This window comes from Stegastes partitus, unplaced genomic scaffold (assembly GCF_000690725.1).
Source record: "Stegastes partitus isolate 25-593 unplaced genomic scaffold, Stegastes_partitus-1.0.2 Scaffold393, whole genome shotgun sequence".
NCBI lineage: Eukaryota > Metazoa > Chordata > Actinopteri > Pomacentridae > Stegastes > Stegastes partitus.
The window spans coordinates 436,359-456,833 of NW_007578124.1; the positions used below are offsets into that span (position 1 = coordinate 436,359).

General features: G+C 46.1%; 2 protein-coding genes across 4 annotated transcripts; both read left to right on the top strand.

Annotated features, from left to right (window-relative positions):
* The first annotated feature begins 602 nt into the window (after positions 1-602).
* gpt (glutamic--pyruvic transaminase) lies at positions 603-18,346 on the top strand. 3 transcript variants are annotated; one of them, XM_008285273.1, is made up of 12 exons: positions 603-760; positions 4,491-4,677; positions 9,536-9,625; positions 9,809-9,917; positions 10,102-10,235; positions 10,804-11,047; positions 12,886-12,965; positions 13,054-13,190; positions 13,389-13,563; positions 14,760-14,915; positions 16,286-16,398; positions 17,683-18,346. In XM_008285273.1, exons 1-12 carry the CDS (start codon positions 726-728, stop codon positions 17,771-17,773), a joined length of 1,551 nt encoding a protein of 516 aa, XP_008283495.1. In that variant the 5' UTR covers positions 603-725; the 3' UTR covers positions 17,774-18,346. The 3 variants fall into 3 exon arrangements, with proteins under 3 accessions (XP_008283495.1, XP_008283496.1, XP_008283494.1); XM_008285274.1 differs by lacking the exon at positions 603-760 and adding an exon at positions 3,928-4,012; XM_008285272.1 differs by lacking the exon at positions 603-760 and having other exon boundaries at positions 4,129-4,677.
* Positions 1,078-2,995, top strand: fuz (fuzzy planar cell polarity protein). Its single transcript, XM_008285275.1, has one exon. It carries the CDS (start codon positions 1,078-1,080, stop codon positions 2,380-2,382), a length of 1,305 nt encoding a protein of 434 aa, XP_008283497.1. The 3' UTR covers positions 2,383-2,995.
* Positions 18,347-20,475: the final 2,129 nt, after the last annotated feature.

The following is a 20,475-nucleotide window of genomic DNA, read 5'->3' on the forward strand; positions in this document are numbered from 1 at the left end:
CTTGATTTAATTTTTTAAAAAATCATTGAAGGCTATCAGGTGATATAATACAGGGAAAAGTTTTGTTCTAAATTTTATTCTAAAGCATCCCATCAGCTTATAGTGCTGAGAATGTAAAAGCTGAAGTATTTTTTTCATAATTACCATCTGACACGGTTTTGTTGTTGATGTTTTAATGTGCAGCTGAGATTATTTTAATGATCTGATGTTAAATTTATGATATTACTATTTGTTTTGTGTACCATGTTGATCTGCACATAAGTGGAGTAAAACCTAAATGGGGACACACAGTAGCCTACTGAATTAAATGAAATGAAATGAATGAAAAATACTTATCCCAGAAGGGAAATTCAATAAGTGGATCTAAGAATGTAACTGATAAAACTCAGTCTAGTTTATTTATTTTTTAGTGATGTGATAGTGCGTGTGTAATTCGCAGTAATACGCTGAAACAGTAAATGTACAACAATCCATTTGCTCTTTGGAAGAATCACGAGAACTCTGATCGCCATCTCGCGATAGTTCCCCCGCGATCGGCTATACTCTCGCGAGATGTGCGCTTACCGTTACCAAATCCATGCTGTGAAGCGAGCTGCGCTTCTATGAGCTCCGGCGCTGAACCCAGGTCGGTGTGCGGGTCCCGCTCCTCCAGCGGTTACAGCAGATCTCGGAGCTCGTAACTGCAGCTCGACCAGCCCAATGAAACCGCGCTGCCAGTGTGAAGAATGAATCATGGGACAGCGTTACTGTGGAAACGACGGTAACTCCTTTTGTTAACCTAGCATGTTAAATACGGTTAGCTAACGAAAGCTAGAGGTTAGTGAACGGAGGTGTGTGTCCAGGAATGATAGCTGAGTTAGCTGCATGCTATTCTGACTCGTTCGTAGCCTCTTTAGCGGGATGCGGGGACATGATTTACGGTGATGCTAACGGCTCAGCCTAGCTGATGCAACCGCAGGACCCTGGTGATAGCTGGTGTCTCGTCTCTAATTATACGATCAGCTCAGTGATAGCGCTAGCTGATTGGCTCCATAATCTGAAAGGCGCGTTAGTTGTGCAACCACAGCTAAGCCCGTGATGATGCTCCAGGACGGGTCAACGCAGCTCCTCTGCCTCACGGCCAGCAGCGGGGTTCCTCTGTTCACCAGGGGAGCCTCCAAGCAGCTGCCCTTCTCCGTCATCGGCTCCCTGAACGGGGTTCACATGTTCGGAGGTGGTCAGGAGGTGGTGCTGTCCAGCTGTGAGACTGAAGGTGGGGGGAAGGTGGTGTGGAGAGTTTTCCAAGACAGTGTGATGCTCATTGCTGTGAGTGGAGGTGGACACAGGGCTCCGGGCAGCAGCAAGGAGGAGGAGGTCTGTTTACAACGCCTCCTGGAGAATGTGTGGAACTGCATGGTGCTGGTGTTGGGCCAGGATGAGCTGGTCAATGTCAGGAATGTGGAGAGGCTGAAGAGGGACCTGCGGTCCTGCTTCAGCCTCATCGATCAGCTGCTGGAGGAGAAGCAGGAGGGGATCCTAGGAACCCTGACACACTGCGCTGATTCACTGGTGCCCCCAAACCCCAGTCTGCTCCAGGAGGCTGTGGATGGCTTTGCTCAGGCTGCAGACAGTGAGTTTGGCTGCCTCATAGTCCACGGGAGGATAGCCACAGCAACTGAGAAGTGGTGGCGCCTGGCGCCCCAGGAGGTCGTCCTGCTCTCTGCTCTGATTCGCTCCCTCTCTGACTCTGGATCAGCTTCTTGTGATTACCCAGTTTTCCTTCCTCAGGGCAGCCCCACTGTCGCCCACCGCCTGCTCCGCTTCCAGCTGCTCCCTGGAGCTGATGTGTGCGTGCTGTGTGGTCCTACACCTTCCCTGCACAGAGCCGAGACGGGGCTGGTGGGCCGGTTCTGGTCACCGCTGGTGGAGACCTTGAGAGACTGCCTGGCTGTTGGAGAGCGCTGCTTACCAGGATCCGTGTCCCTGCGGCCTGGTGTGCTGGCACTTCTTCTCATTAACCGTGAAACACGTCGCTCAGTCTCCTGTGTGCGGACGCCCCCTCATCACCCACTTGGTGACTCTCCCTCACTGTCCAAGGCCCGCTGCTGGGAGCTACTGAAACTCTTCTATATCTTCAGCATATCACGTTACTTCACCCAGGAGGAGACGCCGTGTGTCTCCCCAGAGGAGAGAGCTCAGAGAGGCAACTCTGAAGACTTTCTCCTTGGATTCTCCCACCAGCCACAACAGTGCTATCTAGTTACAGAAGAGTGCAAAAGCTATGGACTTCAGACAGCACAGCACCAGCTCTTTCTCCTCCTCTCACCATCTGTGCCCACCTTTGCGCTGCGTACAGCAGCTACACAGACTCTCTCTGATATAACTGCAGCGACAGGGTTTTAACTGAGCACTGTAACATCGTCATTTTCAGGCAAATGCACAGTTTGACCAAATTCTAACTCACAGGTGAAGACAGTCATCTTTAATGTGAATTCACTATTGATGTTTAGATTGTTATTGTTTGTTGATTTAGCTTTATTATATTTATTAAGCTTCCATCTTTCTGTCTCTTGTAAAGACAGTGATAACCAGATTACCACTGGAACGAGATGTACTGTAGAAAAGACAACACTGTTAGAAGTTCTCCCAGTTTCTACTGAACTCCTGCTCTAACTCTGACACAAACATGAACACAAGTGAACATGCTGTACCAAAGTGCTTTGAGCTTTGTTTTGCCTCTAAGAGATAAGTCACAGTGGTATCTGACGTTACTGGTTTCAAGGTTGTTTTATTCACGGTAATGAAAGCTGGTTAGACTTGATGAATACAAACATTATCAGTATTGCACTGTGACAAACTATCTAAATGTGTGTGAGAGGACAATGTGAAGGTGGTACACTGGGATTAATAAGTGCCTGTGGGTTGCTGTTTTGACATTTTGAATCATTTGGCTGAAAAGAAGCTGAATTCTTTCATTGTTCCTGTTTTATTCCTAAATATACTGGGCTACGTGCTGCATCCTGGAGTGATTTATTCGCGTGTTTTCCTCCCGCTGATGTGATAATGACAATGTTCGCCTGCTGCTGGATGAGTGTTTCATTGCAAAACCCAACAACTGTGCAACCACTTCCTAAAAAAGATGCAAAATGATTGCTTCAGTGTTTAAATTTAAACTTCTTGGCAATCAAAGCTACTTAAGTGTTTTCTATATCTCACACTTTCCTTCTATGGTCAGTGGATACTATGGATAAACTGCTGAGTCATGCACATGTAAAATCATCTACAAAGACTTGGTCTATAACTCAAATACACACGATAAGTGAATCACCAGAGCTGTATTTCACAACACATAACGATATAATAACGGTGACATGCAGCGACTGCTAACAAAACCCACTCATTACTGTTGGAGCAGGACTTCTTGTGATTGTTTTGCGTTGTTTAAACCTGCACCCGGACATTCAGACACTTGTTGCTTTCTCACATTTTCAGTGTGAAGACAGACTTTTACTGACAGTCACACTGCGGACCAGTGACGTCCCAGTAAGTAGTCTCTAATCCTGGTTCATCATCACATCCTCTTCATGCTCATGTTGGGTTTACTGGGGAGTTGGAGCAGGAGATGTGCTGCTTTCCCTCACGTGACCGTCCCAGTTTAACCAGTGAAATGGGGAAATCTGAACCACTTGGTGTGACCTTGTTCCTGATGTTGGAGCCAAACACTGAACACTGCTGCATGCTGCTGCAGGGAGACTTTTTAAATCCACTGTGTGCTCCATGTAAGATCTTTCTATTGTTATAGTACACAATAAGTAAACGTGGTCACATTGTTCTGACCGAACTGGGCTCCAGCAGCACCACTCACATGTAGTTCACTGAGTCTCCTCCCAAACCGCGTGGAGCTCTGAGGACAAAAGGCAGAGGCGCGGTGCCGTGAGCTCGGATCCGCGCCCGGTTCGCTGTTTTATCACCCAGAGCCACGTCCCAGTGTGGAGCGGTTCGGGCTCGGTAACCGGAGAACCCCGAGCTGACGGTGCGTAGGGATACCGGAGGACGGGGGGGTGGGGGGACACCGGGGGTCTGGGAGCCACACAAAGGGGAGGGAGGTTCTCTGGGCACCCCGAAATACCGGCAGGCTGGGCGGAGAGTGGATGCAGCAGCAGCTCGTCTCCGTCAGTCAGCTGAGCTTCAGAGGAGGCCCAGCAGCTGGCCGTCAGTCCTGACAGGTCCAAAGGTTGCTGCCTTCAGCCGCCTCCACTTACACAACTTTGATTCGCTCCTCCCGAGCGGAGCCGACGGCGTGCTGCGCGCCGGAGCGTCTCAAACTTAACCGACCTGTTGAGCCGTAGTCCTGACATCATGTCTGCCGCCGCACGGATGCAGCTGCTCGCGCCCAGAAACGTCCGGCTGCTGAGCCGGCGCCGTCACGAGCTGCTGGCCGGCAGCAGCGGAGCCGGTCCCGGGGTCCGCTCACTCACCTCTCCCCCTCTGTCCTCCTCCTCTCCCGGCAGAGCCCTGTCCAGTCTGAGCGCGACGCGGCGTGGGCTTCCCAAGGAGAAAATGACCGAGAACGGAGTGATGTCCCGGGCCAAGGTGCTGACCATCGACACCATCAACCCCACCGTGAAGAAGGTGGAGTACGCCGTGCGCGGGCCCATCGTGCAGCGAGCCGTGGAGCTGGAGAGGGAGCTCTCTCAGGTGTGTACAGCAGCAGGGTGCTCACCTGTGGACCATCATCTCACCTGTAGACCCACTGTCATGTGTCATGTGAATCCATGTTGTTTGTGTTAAAGCTCATCATATGTGTAGCAGGTCAGCATGAGCAGACTCACATGTTAACTGGGCTTCTTATATGACACCGTTCAGCTAAAGGGGGCTTATTTCTGCTGATGAAGACTCGTTTTTCTTTGTATTTGTCTCAGCATGAGTGAAGTCAGTGCTTTGAATGAGCAGATGAGAAGGTGGTAATGTTCTTACCATCCAGCATTATTCCCCAAAGCCTCTTATCAAATTATGTCATCCTCTTATCAAAGTCCATCACTTGGTTACTAATTCCTGAGCGTGATGGTGTTGGACAGTTTATGTTCCAGTGTGATCCAGCTGATGTGTCCGTTCCACTCCGTCGCTCACTTTTAATTTGTAACCTGTTTTGCTCTTTATTAGTTTTCCACCTCTTCCTGCTTCCACTCATGGAAAGATCCTGAACAAGAGGTGAAAGTCCACAAACAAGAGGCTGCGTTTTATGTATTTCACTGTCCTCCCTCTGAGTCATGTCGAGCCAATACTGTCGTCTTTACAGTTAATTTTCCTCTTTAGAGTAATTAGATTTGCAGAACTATTAAAACACAGCTCATATCCAGCATTTTATGTGTGGAATTGAACTGAATCCCTTTAAAGCTTATTTCCACCTTATTGGCACTATAAATATTTGTGAGTTTCCCTTTTTTTTTTAAAGCACTGCTCAATCTCTTCCTCTCACCCTGTTCATGGTGATGTGGCAACCAGCTGTTGGTGTACCGAGTGCAGTCTGGTGTGTAAACCGCCTGCTCTTGAGTGCTTTGCTCAGGAAAGGATGAGCAGGTTCTTGCACAGGTGAACGACTCGGCAGCGGTAATGATGGCGCTAACCTTTGAACCAGATGGCCCCAAAGATTTTATGTTCTGTTTGCTCTGACTGACGCACGTCCACAGCTGATCTCTATATTGGATTTATTCTATTATCTTCCACTTCATTAATTCTCGTCTCAGCTGTACAGCAGGTTTGATCGAGTGTTATTGAATTGATGCTCAAAAAGCAGAAGACATTGCAGTTTTATTCGGCTGCAGTGGAGATATTGAGGGATCGGAGCGTTTTCAAGGGAGTTCTCTTACTTTACGCAACCGCTGATAAACTATTCATCACATTTCCATCGAGGACGGGGACACAGATACTTTTTTTGTTCCCGCTGTCCCACTGCCAGTCTTTTTCTACAGTACAGCGCACACAGCCAGAAGGCAGAAATGTGCCGTCAGTAATCATCCACAGGCCTCTCGGCTTATTCAACAGTTTCTGGAAGCGCTGAACTGTGGTTCTGAAACTTCTAAAATGTTTTTCAGAGTTTTGGCAACACACACTGCTCTCCGTTTCATGAGAAGCTTCTTTTCATAACTGTGGTTTGGATGGTGTTGGATTACTTTGGGAACAGGTCACAGTGGTATTCTGTCTTTTGTCTGGAACTTACGTACACAAGAGAAGGCACACCGGCGTCCCCTGCTCCTGTTTCCTACACATTTAGTGTTTTTTTTTAAATGAGATGCTTACATTACAAGCATTACCTTGTTCAGGCTTTTTCTCCCCTAATACAATGTACGTGTTGTTCAGAGAGGGCAGGGACGGACAGACTTTGAGCCGACTTACTCTAACTAGTGCACCGATAACGGCTCCACATGGAGTTATCACATTGTGGTCTTTGTTTGGTCTTAATGAGCAGCTAGCCGATTGTGAATGGGGACCTTTTGAGAGAGTTGCCATGGGCACGGAGACACAAAGCCACTCATTTTGCCCAATGCTGCCAGAATGAAAGGTAATATACAAACATCTGAGAGGAAAGGTTTTCCAAGCTGCCACGGTCTGCATTTCAGACACACTGATGTGAGAACTTAGTTTTGCACAACTTAGCAGAACAAACCAAAGACACGTCGCTAACACGTAGTCAGACGTCTGGGTTTTTTTCTCCTTCCTGTTGTGGATTAAATGTTTCGTTGTGACACCCAGGCAGAAAATATGCTGCATCTGCTGTTGGAACTTCAGCTTTGTTGGTCAGGCGGTTCGCTGATGGAGGACAAAAAAGCCCAGGCCTTTTAAGTCAGCTCGCAGGAGCAGAGGTCAGCTTGTTTCTGAAGCGTCCCCATCCTGGACGGGTGGTTTATTTGACCCAGGGGCGTTATTCACGCCGTATAACGTTATTGGCTCTGCCAGAGAGACGCCTCTCGTGTCTGTCCAATGAGAGAAGGAGACTCGTGTCTCCTAAAATCTGAACTGGATTGGCCAAATCCAACAAACAGGCTGTTTTGATTTCTGCTCTCCGTAACATCTGGTGTTCACAGCGCGTGTGTGTGTGTTTGTGTGTGTGTGTGTGTGTGTGTGTGTATGTGTGTGTGCGCTTGCTTGTGTTTGTGCACGTGGCTGTCAGTGGTCTCAGCTGCTCTGCAGATCTTCTTTCAGACATATTATATTGTTGGCCAGAGGACAGTAAATTAATACCGTCGTTGTAGTAATACACTCTCCCATTTATTTCTGACTCTTCTCTTACTGCTGGCTCGTCTTGTACATCCTGTTCTTTTTCGTTTAAACACACAAGGTTAAGAGCCTCTGTGTGATGTGTGTCTCTGGGTTTATGTGTCAGAAGGTTAACAGTAAGCATACGATAAGGTGGTTTGTTTAAGTTCAAACTTTGTGCGTATGTTTGCACAAACTATCTGCGTCAAGGCTGTGGCTGTTCGTCATGGAGACTGGGAGTGCCGTTGGCCTGCATGGTACAGAAAGTATAAGTGATGTTTGTTGTTGTTGTTGTTGTTTACTGAGTTAGGAAGCCATTTTGGAACATTCCTTTGTGGTGACAGTTTCCTGAGGGTAACTGAGGACGTGGAGGGACTCTGCTAATCCTGTCTGGAGAAAACAAGCCTGTAATTAATATTGTTCTCAGTTTCTCACCAGTAGTTGGTGCAGTAAACATGCATCTAGTCTTTTCCACAGCTTTGCCAAAGTTTACCAGCATTAATATGATCAGTTGTTTAACATAAAGACTCACCTGTTCCTCTGCAGGGCATGGGGGCAAATCGGTGACGCAGGTGCCCCTCACCTGCTTAAGACTCGTGGAGCAAACCACTATAAGAGCGGCGGGGGGGAATAGAGACAGAAGCAATGCCATCCTGTGTAATTATGTCGACCATATGGTGCTGAATTTTTTATAGGAATCTGTCCTGATTTAAATATTTATTTTTTGTGCTCCATGTTTGTGTGGGGTTGGTTTATTATGAATAGTTCAGGCTTCACATGGTCGTGGTCCCACCAGTAAGCTCCTCCAGCTGATCACCTTCAGCAGGGTGTTAAAGGCAGCAAGCTGCTCTCAGTGGGTGCTGGTGTGTGTCTCACAGGGTCTTACTTCATGTCAATAAATAACACTGCATACAGAGTTACCTCAGCCTCTCATGAAACCTAAAGCCACCACCATCGCCTGACACATCCACGCATCCACCAGCTAGACCTGCTTCATCTTGTGGAGGGTCGCACGGGGCCGGAGTCTCTCCCAGCCAGCACTGGGTGAGAAGCAGGATGCAGCTGCCACAGGTCGCCAGTTCATCACAGGACCAACAGACAGAAACACACCCCTACAGGTGACTCTGGACTGTAGGCGGGACGCTGGGGCACATGGGAAAAAAACACACAGGCAAAGTGAGAACCTGCAAATTATCAACAGAGAGGCCCAAGCTGGACCGAATCGGCACAAAAACACGATTTTTATTTTTTATTTGTGTTGTTTTTCTACCAAGTGGTTCGTGTCTCCTCCATAACCTCCCCAACAATATCCAGTTCTCTATATGGAAAAGTGGTGTCAGTGCAAAGAGTGCAGCAGGAAGCAGGTGACACCAGGTGGCACCTTCTGAATAATGCTGACATACTGGGTCTACAGGAGTTTATATGTTATTAAAAAAAACAAACATCTGGCTGGTGGAATTTAATCAGAAACCCCAGAAATTACATTTATTTTAACAAACAAAATGATGCTACAAAACCCGATATGTGCCTGCTGGTGAATATTGTGAATGCACTTCCTTCATCGAAGGCATTTCCAGGACAGATTATTTTAAAGAGGCGTTGGAAATCTGCGTCATGATATTTGCAAACCTTGTTTGTCTTTGCCTTTTGTTGGCTGTACTGTAAGTGTTTGTGCATGTGTGTTAAAACAGGAAGCCACTCCCAAACACCGAGCTTCTGTCATAACTACTGGCTCACTGAACTACATCAAAGCCTTTTTAAAACTACAGCATTTCATAATGTGTCCTAACTTTGCCACACCAGTTTATCTGGCTTAATGGGATTTATATTGGCTAATGCAGCTGTGCCTGCAATCAAGCAGCATCAGTCAGTTTTTTTCTCCAAATTTTAGTCCCGGACACGATAACAGTTAAGACAAGACACAGAAAGGATCTAAGGGACTGTAAAGCAAACAGTGGACGATTGTGTATTTGTCTTTATTTCGTTCTACAATCCAACTGCAGCAAAGTTTCTGGTTCAATCCAACCAACAGGCAACTCAAACGATCCCTGCATTTGGTTATGAGCTAGCCCGATGTGTTCTCTGCAGCTCTCATCCTCTTGGCATGTAATGAACAGTCATGTGTGTGTTTGCATATGTGAGGCCTGGAATCAAAGCTGTCCACCAACCTCGTCCCTCACAAACTGATTTAGGTTTGTCACTTCAGAAAAGACGACAATATTTCATGTGTACAAGTATCGTCCTTCACACTGTCCTGCATTCTCCAAACCTTTCTGTACGTTGTGTTTATGTTTGGCAGGGAATGAAGAAGCCCTTCGCAGAGGTCATAAAGGCCAACATCGGTGACGCGCATGCTATGGGCCAGCAGCCAATCACTTTCTTCCGACAGGTCTGCTCCCAAACCCTTCCCCCGTCTCCTCATCTAAATATAGCCCCTTCTGTCTCACTTCTCAATGTATATGAAACTGATTTCTTCCTCTTTAAACGAGCCGGTGTCAGTCGGTTCCCTGTCTCGTGCAGTCATACGTGCTTCATGTTACACCGTTACGCTCACCCGTCTCTTTGTTTCAAGGTCTTGGCCCTGTGCTCCTACCCCGAACTGCTGAGCGACAACACATTCCCAGAGGATGCTAAAAGTAGAGCCTGCCGCATTCTGCAGTCCTGTGGAGGACACAGCATGGGTCTGTATGAGTGTGACGTCTTTCTTGTGCAAACAGAAGAAGCTTTATATAACCCTGCTAGTTAATTATCACCTTTAGTCTCTTTATACACCCACTTAGTGGTTTATAGGCTTCCTGGTGGTGATTTGTTGAAGCGGCAAGTTGCCATAACAGCGTGCGTTGTCTCCACATGCATCTCCGTCAGGTTCCTACAGCGCCAGTCAAGGCATCGACTCGGTGCGCAAGGACGTGGCCCGTTACATCGAGCGGCGGGACGGCGGCGTGCCCTGCGACCCCGATGACATTTACCTGACCACGGGGGCCAGCGACGGCATCGTGGTACAACATCCCTCTCATTCTGACTTCGGTTGTGCTTGTTTCCCAAAAAAACAAACAAAAACATTACGTGATGCCTTTTACTGGACAGATTATACAGGCGACAACTTTCAAGGAAGTAAATAAACTGCAGGATGCGTTCAATCCTCACAAGCTCAGTGCTAAAATTAGATCGCTGAGGCCCACATATTTGTGCTTGTTAGACAGGTATTACTTTCTAACACCTCTATGACTAATAAGCTCATGACGCTTAAGAGTGATTCTTCCTTCTTGTATTGTTTTACTGGCCAAGTTTGCAGACTCAGAAATGCCGACATGAGAAAAGACATTCCAAAAGCACCAGTGATGTTTTATCGTTCACTGTCTCCTGAACGAGGTGGTCCCAGCCCAACCTGTACGATGTGTTCTCGAAAAAGAAAACTCACAGAACAGGCAGAGCAGCTTTTATAGCATATTACATGTATGTATGTTTGTTCAGCAGGATGCAGATGAAGCTACCGTATGATTATGTGTGCACGCAGTAGGTAGCATGTTTACATGTGCGTCTTTGTTTTTGGTCCTGCGCTCTCAGACTATGCTGAAGCTGCTGGTGAGTGGTGAAGGTGCGACCCGTACCGGCGTCATGATCTCTATACCTCAGTACCCGCTGTATTCCGCTGCACTGGCCGAACTGGGCGCCGTGCAGATCAACTATTACCTTAACGAGGACAAGTGCTGGAGCATGGACATCCCCGAGCTGCAGCGTGCCTTGGATGAGGCCAGAGAATACTGCAACCCCCGAGCTCTGTGCATCATCAATCCTGGAAACCCCACCGGTAAACTTCTATTTTTATCCATGACTCCTATGTTTTGATTGGAGCTGCACGGTGGCTCGGTGGGTAGCACCATCACCTCACAGCTAGAAGATCCCTGGTTTGGATGCCTGGGATCTTTCTGTGTGGAGTTTGCAGGTTCTCTCCGGGTTCTCTGCCTTCCTCTCACGGTCCAAAGACATGCTGAGGTTAATTGGTGATTGTAAATTGTCTGTAGGTGTGAATGAGAGTGTGATAGACTGGTTACCTGTCCAGGTGAACCTGCCTTCACCCTGAGTCAGCTGGGATGGACTCCAGCCCCCCGCGACCCTAGTGAGGATTAAGGTGTATAGACAATGGATGGATGGATGTTTTGATTGCTTGTGGCCTATAATTGAGTCACCACAGTGTGATGTTCTAGTTTAGCCTCATGATCGTCTCTGTACATTTGCAGTACTGCATTTATTAATGACTTTTTTTTCATGCAGATTTAAGTGGAGTCATTTCATTTTTCACAGCTTGCCTTATCAGAGACAGTAGTGAAGTAGCTGTGCTTACTCTCTTTGCTAACTTGGGTTTCCCTCGCTGCAGTTACACTGTTGATGCCGGTATCGTGTCAGAACAAACCCATGTGAAGCATCGGATCGGTCTTGGTTTGGGGAGGGCTCGGCCGATCGTGTCATCTGGGAGCGGCAGGCCAGCAGCGCCCAGTAATTATGAACGCCCTGTTGACCAGTCAGCGATAAAGTCAACACCGGTCCCTGCTGCCGGCTCCACACACATTGTCCGTGTGCATTCTCAGCCCTTTTGTGCTATTCTCCTGTGGGAGAGGAGCTGCAGTGAGCAGCTGATTGCATAGCTCAGGAGCCCAGCAGCTACACCTATTATTATGGTGACAAAAGGTGCAGCGATACGTTTTGGGTGCATCTAAATGATGGTGGACCTAAATGAGAACGCTCGAGAAGCCAGTGCAACCAATGTAGAAAATGTTTTATCTCTATCTCTGGTTCTCAGAGGCTGGAATGTGTTTGGTCATGTTGTTGTTGCCGCCTGACAGACGCTGTTTTTTCAGGACTGATGTCGACGCTTCTTCTTAGTAATCAAGGAGACTGATATACTTTAGTAATAAAAATAAAAGTGTTGTTGTCAGAATTAAGAACAACCTCCAACACAAAACGTAATTAAAGTGCCTCTGTTTATTCATGGCTTCCTTGTGTTTAACTAACAGAACTTTTGTCCCTCGGTGCTGGTCTGTGGACGGGGCGTCGCTCGAGACCACAGACTGATGACTACAGGCAGAGAGAGGCTGCGTCAGCATTTTTAAATTAATGTAGTTTATCAGCAAGAAAAAGAAAAATACTGATGATCGAGAAACTGCTGAATATCGAATCCAGTAATCGGTCAGACTGGTTTTTGCTCGACCCGCATTCAGTTGGACCCTGAAAACTGAGTAGCTCAGTCTGCTGAGGAGACCAGAAGATATGAAGTTTGGATTTTGTTGACAGATGATTTGACCGCTTTGGTGTTCTGAAGTTAAGTTCGTTTAAATTATTTTGGGGGTATTATGTCTTTTTGAGCTCGTCAGCAGAGGTGGATCCAGGTCATGGGGGAATAGGGGTATAAAACACAGCAAATGTCCTGAGCTATGGGGTCAAACAGGGAGTGTCCTCAACCACAAGGAGCTCCCTGAGAATATTTGTTTTTGTTTTTATCCTTTCCTGCAGGAGATGTCCATTCCCAAGTAGTTCTATAATCATACATGTCGTGCATTACTCCCAGAAGAGCCACTAGATGGCAGCAAAGCGACACAACCGTCCGCCCAATCACCTCGCTGTAATGAGCCTCCCTCCTCTTCCTCACAGGTCAGGTCCAGAGCAGAGAATGCATCGAGGATGTAATCCGATTTGCAGCTAAGGAGCGTCTCTTCCTCATGGCTGATGAGGTAACGTCTGTGCATCTCTTGTCGAGATTTAGCCGTTTTATGATCCCGCTCACCCCGTAACGTCCGTGTTTCTGTCCCCGTCCCCCAGGTGTACCAGGACAACGTGTACGCCGACGGTTGCCAGTTCCACTCTTTTAAGAAGGTGCTGTTTGAGATGGGGCCAGAGTACTCGGAAACCGTGGAACTGGCATCCTTCCACTCCACCTCCAAGTGTTATATGGGAGAGTAAGTCATCTCATGTCCATGCTGAGGATAAATCCAGGTCAACACAGTGTTCACTAGGTCTTCATGGTTTTGAGTTTTTGGAAGAGGAAATGTTTTCACGACCTCCTAGAGAGAGAGAGGCTGCAGTATTGGCTTCTGTCTTTCTTTTTGTCTCATTTTGTTTTCTCTGCGTCTCGGCCACGTCCCCGTCTCTCTCAGGTGCGGTTTCCGTGGCGGCTACATGGAGATCATCAACATGGACAACGAGGTGAAGGCCCAGCTGACCAAGCTGGTGTCAGTCCGTCTGTGCCCCCCTGTTCCCGGACAGGCTCTGATGGACCTTGTGGTCAACCCCCCGCAGCCCGGGGAGCCTTCCTATGACAGCTTTATCAAGGTACACAGTGTGCAGTGCAACCTACAGGCTCATTATTTATAGTGGCGATCAATAATACACCAACATATTGCAGCTCCGACCAGCATCGATACACAGTCTCAGTAATGGTGTTGTTTTAATTGGCTCTTTGTAGTTTTCTCGTAAACTACTTTCAGCCCAGTGGAAACACCTGACATATCAGAGGGCTTTATATAGACGTATAAACTGTGGCGCTCTGCTGCCAGCTGACAGCTCAGCCTTCTGATAGTTTATGGCAGCGTGACCTTTCTGGGATAATGTTCTGTACATGTGGCCGTGTTAACCCTCTGTACCCCGGGCGGTTCAGAGGCACTTTGTCACGTTTTTACTCACTGTGGGTTCTTTTTTCACTGCAGTTTACTTAAATCCATGGAAACAGAACAACCATGAGAGCACTCAAAGCTGTCGTCTGTATCATAGGACACGGTTGTGATGCCGTAAATTGAAAAAAAATGAGAAAACGAAACTTGAATTTTTTTGAAAATCGAAAAAACCTGGAATCAACATGTGCATTATTTTTCCAAGTGCCCACAGATGTTATCAGAACTGGAAACCATGAGGGCTTTGGATAGTTTACGGCTCACAATGTGAATTTGTTTCCATACTTATAGATCTGTGTGAACGCAGACAAAAAAAAAAATTGAATCTTGACATTTTTGTGCATTTTTTTGGTTTTTCTGCGAATCTGGTGAAAAAGGAAAGCGTTGTAGTTTTGGGGACATTTTTAAATGATACACGTAGAATAAAGTGGTGGTGCAGAGGAAGTTACCTGAATTATATTATTAATGTTTATAGTCAGTGTATCACAATAGTGCTTCTAAATGTAGGCATGAAGCAGCTTTTGTAAGAGCATATATATACCGTATATAGAAGGTCTGTGAAGAGATTCTTGGTGTGATCTCTGTTTAATCGGACTGTGCTACACAGTGTCTGGTGTGTCGTCAGTCTTGCGGAGTTCAGAGAAATCAGATGAACTTGAAGCAGACTTTAGACTCACAACCCTTCTCTGAACCGGAGCTTGATGATACAGGGCATCGCTGCACAAGATGAATTATTCCACTACAGTCAATCCCAGCATCACAAACGTCGTGTGTGTTTCCTGATGCCAATGGCATCGCTCTTTTGTTTGCTTACCTTTGTCATGTGTTTTTAATCCTCTCTCTCTCTCCTCCTTCCAGGAACGCACAGCCACATTAAGTGCCTTAGCAGAGAAGGCCAAACTCACAGAGCAGGTCCTCAACACCGTGCAGGGCATCAGCTGCAACCCTGTGCAGGGCGCCATGTACTCCTTTCCTCGCATAACCATCCCTGAAAAGGCCGTCAAAGAGGCCACGGTCAGTCCAACGTTTTCAACTGATTCACTGTGTTGTTGTTTCAAGGTCCGTTGATCAGGAGCAGCAAAAGAAGAGCGGAACAAAATGAGTGACGCAGTTCTGAAACAAACGCGCTCTCTGATCTAATATTAGTATTTATTCTACTGGTTATTATGTCCCTTCATGGCCTCGGTGGCCTGAGATGCAGTAACAGTCACGCTCCACGATGCAAAAGCCAAACCAGGGCTGACATTAAACACAACACAGGAACTGTAACAGCATGCTGGACTAAACAGCTCCTTAAACAAGTGCAGTACATTGTGCATCCACCTCCTTGTTTGCTAAAGAGAACAAATGATTTCCAATAGCTTGTAGTTTCAATTCTGTCCCACGGCTGACTGCTCTGTAGGAATTTCACAGAGGGCGGATGAGCCGAGCCACTGAGAATCTGATTAGCCTTACAGAGGATAAGGTCAGAGTAAAGCTGACCCGCTGACACCTGATCAATCCTAGTGACTCCACTCCCCGTCCCGATCACACACTCGTGGAATCACCTCAGAACACACACACACACTGAGACGGAGCTGCTTCACGCCAGCGTTGCTGTTCGCGCTCTGAACAGAGCTGCTGTTGAACTTTTATTATAAAGATTCAGCTGCTCGTGTTGTTGAGACACTTAAATAACATAATATGAATGTTTTATGAGAGCTTATGATACAGAGGAGATTAGATTTATGTCACATTTACTCGCCCTTAAATCACTGCTCATCTGTTTTTGGTTTATTCACATCAACCCCGGCTGTCTTTATACTCCTGACATTTTTTTTTTAAATGTACGATTCTGAAGGGCACCTGTGCTGCAATAACTACAGAAATCATGAACAGAAAAAAAGAAATTGTTGCCATGAAACAGCAGAATAAAATTATTAACAGTAAAAACATAAAACTAACTGAAGAGGTTTGGAGAAGTTTTCTCTGGACTGTAGCACCGCCGTGCGATAAATTGGGATTCATTTTCGCTCATTAAGTGCAGGAATGAACTGTTGGTCACAAAGAGCGCCTCAATTGAGCGGTTTCCCCTTAATTTGGTCCAGTTCTGCTTTGAATGGATTTTTATTTCAATTGAAAATCCTTTCTGCTAAACGTGTTTTGCCAAATCAGAAACAGAATGCCGACCGAGGCCAATGATAAAGTAGAGCAGCGTGGCGAGAACACACGTACAACACTTCTGATATAAAAGCTCTACTGTCACCATGAATACAGCCCACAGTAGCTGCTTTTATAATAAAATAATGATATGAAAAAGCAGCAGCTCATAGCCCGATCAGATGCTCTCATGCCACCAGAATATTAAGCTTCATACAGCCCATGTTTGGTCTCCTCTCTGGTAGGAACAAGGACAGCAGCCAGATATGTTCTACTGCATGAAGATGCTGGAGGAAACAGGAATCTGCCTCGTACCTGGAAGCGGCTTCGGCCAGAAGGATGGAACCTACCACTTCAGGTACATAACGCTGCTGAGGCTGCAGTCATTAATCAGACAGTTTTGTAATTGATTAAACAACTTTATGCTTTTTCCATCCAACCTATAGTCAAAATCCAAAAAGATGTTTAGTAGAAGTTTTGGAGCTTTCGCATAAAAATGACGCCTTTTTTTTTGACTTCTCTTTATTGAGGTTTGGATTTTTTACAGGTTCAAAATAAGACAAAGCTGAACCTGATATTCCCACATTTTTGTTTTTTTTTTAACCATTAAACAGGCACAAACCCACATCAGGTATCAGAAAGCAAACAAACAAACAAGCAAGCAAGCAGAGAAAATAAACATAAAGATAAATGAGTTAAAAACAAGGCTGCAAGGTCGCCTCACAGTTAGAAGGTCGTCGGTTCTCATCCTGGTGAGGACACCCGGGATCTTCCTGCGTGGAGTCTCCATGTTCTCCCCGTGCAGCGTGGGTTCTCTCCGGGTTCTCCGGCTTCCTCCCACAGTCCAGAAACATGCTGAGGTTAATTGGTGATTGTAAATTGTCCGTAGGTGTGAATGTGAGTGTGCTTGGTTGTCTGTCTCTAAGTGTAGCCCTGTGATAGACTGGTTACCTGTCCAGGTGAACCTGCCTTCACCCTGAGTCAGCTGGGATAGACTCCAGCCCTCCATGACCATAGTGAGGATTAAGGTGTAGAGATGATGGATAGAAGTTAAAAACATCAGCAAAAACACACACAACACATATCCTCTGCACCACCTGGGTGTTGTTGTTGTTTCTCAAACTGACTGGAACAGCGTTGACCCAATAGAGTCCAGACTAGAACGGGTCACATATCTTCAGAAATCCTCCGGTGTTGTCGTGAAGGGTGTCGGTCAGCTTTTCCAGAGGGAGTGTCCTCAGGACCTCCTGATACCAGTCCTCCACAGCAGGGCTGTCCTTTGATATCCAGAATCTGAGAATTGTCTTTCCTGCTAAATATCAGAGAATTTGAATCAGTTTAGTGTCGTATTTGTCCCGAGTATTGTCCACTTTCTCCACCAAGATGCACTGAAAGGGGGAAAGACGCCTTTTTGAATCAGCTCCACTTTTCTAAAAGAGTCTCAACTCAAACTGAACTATGTCACCCGTTAAATATTGACTTCACTGCATTACTGTTACACTAGGTCGCTCCAGTTTCAGCCAGCTGTGCCTCAGCTGACTGCTTGGAATACAGTTTGCTCCGAAATCTGTATTAATCTTTAAACAAAGACGTCTGTTGAAGTTAATGTTTGTCTTTCCTTTTCCTCCCACCACGTCTCTAGAATGACCATCCTGCCACCGACAGACAAGCTGAAGATCCTGCTGGACAAAGTCAAGGAGTTCCACCAGAAGTTCACGCAGCAGTACTCCTAAATGTTCCCACTCACCGCCGTTTCCCCTCCATTCACGAAAGGAGGTGCTCGCCAACAACAACAAAAAGTATAAGCCAATGAGAATTCATCTGTCACTGATAAGTGCCTTCTCTGCGGTGGCTCTGGTCGTCTCTGTGATGACGCCCTTCGGCCTTTTTATCACATTTGGACATTCGGGGACCTCACTCCTGGTTTGTGTCGGAAAACAAAACCAAACTGGAAGAAGTTGAGTCAGACACCTGCGTCAGTTTCCGTGCAAAAAAGAAAAAAAAGAAAAAAAAAAAAGGCTTCGTCTGTTGTCTGTGTTGTTTAATTTTTAAGGGATGTATATACTGTAGGTCTGTGAATTCCTGAGTTTACCAGATAGCTGAGTTCTGAGAATATTAAGCTTGAAACGAAGGTACAACTGAAGAAAAAAGGATGCTGCTTATAAACCCTGAGTACGTGTATAACCGGTGAAAATATTCCATTCCTGCAGGCTGTACTTGACAGGAGGATATGCTGAAAGAGACCCATTTGCATGATGATTCACTAGGAGATAATTTTGTAGAGTCAAAATAAATGTAACAGTCTATGTTTCATCTCATTATTTTGGAGAGCGTTTTCACATCCTTTTGAACTTTATAATAAGAGAAATCATTTTCTTTTTCTCTGACCTTTAACATCCGTTCCAGTGCTCTTACAGCAGCCTGGGCCTTCTCTACACCGTCGATCGAAGGTGTTTCATGTCACAAGACACAACAAACGGAGCTCCTGCTTAATTTCTCTTCCATGGAAATCAGTTTGTTTCATGCTTGCAAACAAATCGTCTAAAACAAATACCCTTTTGAACCTCGGTTTTCATCCTGAAGTGAAGCCTACACCGAGACCGTCATCCTCGCCTCTGTGTTCATTAAAGCGACTAAAGGCCAGAGGAGAACGCTGCACCAGATGTGGTTTAAGACAACAGGAGGGCTGCATTAAAATAACACTGGATAATGTTGGAAGACAACACAGCTCTCCTCTTTCATTTGAAAACCTGATTTCAAGCAAAGAAACACAACCTTGTTTAACCAAACACACAGCGATGTTTGTGATGTAGCTCGTGTGTAGCTGAAGCTTTAACTTTTGATTTGAATAGCTGACATTAGAGAGGCACTCCACTGAACAGGATTCTGCTATTTACCAGGTTATCTGAGCAGATTGAGTGGTTTCATTACACGAGTAAAGCTAAAAAATGCTAATTCATTGTCACTGCAGGTCACCGACTGATGATGTCATCGTTCTAAAAGCGTTAATGGTGTGTTTGGCTTAAACCACATGGAGAAACTGAACAAGCTAAAAAACTATGGATCAGCATATTATCACCTTATAGCGTTGACAATGTAATGTGTCTGTGATCGCTGTAGCACCGCTCCTCTAGGACCATGTCTGAGTTGTGGTTTTAAAGATTTATTCCACCCAAACTGGACTGTCTGACTAACGGGTAAAGGTTTTAAAGGTACGGTTAGACTGGGAAAGTCTGGGGAGCTCAGCACGGATCTGATAAAGCAAACTTGAAGAAGTCAGGAAAGTTATTTTGAAAATAAAGAATAAAATTCATGTGTCGCTGCCACGATCAGGGAGAAAACACACAAACCATCACCTGCTGCAGGTGGTCAAGAGTCAACCAGGAACCAGCAGAAAGCAGCTCTGGATGGACCAGAAGCTGCTGGAACACAGCTGTCAGTGTCCACAGGGTCTGACATCAACATGAGCTGAGAGGCTGATGGAGAAGGAAGTTCTTCCTCTAGAAGCAGAACCTTAAAGCTCCACTGAAGTCTGCTGCTGGTCACATGGACAAAGAAAAGGCCTTCTGGAGGAAAGTTCTGGTCAGATGGAACAAACACTGAGCAGAACCATGTCTGGAGGAGAGAAGGTGAGGCCTTTAACCCCAAGAACACCAAACCTACCATCAAGCATGGACGTGGCAGCATCATGCTCTGGTTCTGTTCTGCTACTAGTGCAGGGATCTCCAACTCTGGTCCTCATGAACTACTGTCCTGCAGGTTTTAGATGTTTCCGTACTGCAACACACCTGACTCAGAGGACTGGAGTTGGAGATCGAAACTGGAGCTTTACACAAACTAAATGGAACAATGAAGAACATTCCTCAAGAACATCATCAGCCAGAAGGTTGGACACAGCGGGATGTTCCAACAAAACAAATAGTAAAGAAACCACTCAATCAGGCTAGAGTTAAGGTTGTAGACCGGTCTCCCCAAAGTCCGGACTGAAACTCCATCAAGAACCTGTGGACTGATGAAGAAACAAGTCTCAGTCATATTTCCAGAAGATCTTCCACCTCCCTTGGCAAGCTAGTAGTTTCAGAGCAACTGTTGAAATGCAGTATGTCCTTCTCCCTTCGTGATCCAGTTCAGTAGGTGGCGCTGTCATGAGAAACCAGCCTCGTGGTCCTACTCACTGAACACTTACACTTACACTGATCATTCTTCAGGCCTCCTAATGACTTTCATTGACTGTCAAGTAAAATATTTGGATCTTCAGCTGCTGCATTTAAGGTAAAAATCCACAGAGCTCAGCGCTGACTGATAATCATTAAATCATTTTACTGGAAGCTGCTTCTTCACGTTGTCATTTATCGCTAATATAAATTATTACAGCTTTAAAATGAGTTCAGTGTGTCAGGCTGCTTCCATCAAACAGATCCACGTGTGAGCTACA

Excerpts from the sequence above, each read along its gene's own strand:
- fuz (XM_008285275.1), top strand. The coding sequence starts at position 1,078 with ATGATGCTCCAGGACGGGTCAACGCAGCTCCTCTGCCTCACGGCCAGC.
- gpt (XM_008285272.1), top strand. The coding sequence starts at position 4,339 with ATGTCTGCCGCCGCACGGATGCAGCTGCTCGCGCCCAGAAACGTCCGG. Across the intron at positions 9,626-9,808 it reads CAATCACTTTCTTCCGACAG|GTCTTGGCCCTGTGCTCCTA; the intron begins GTCTGCTCCCAA and ends CTTTGTTTCAAG. Across the intron at positions 16,399-17,682 it reads GATGGAACCTACCACTTCAG|AATGACCATCCTGCCACCGA; the intron begins GTACATAACGCT and ends CCACGTCTCTAG.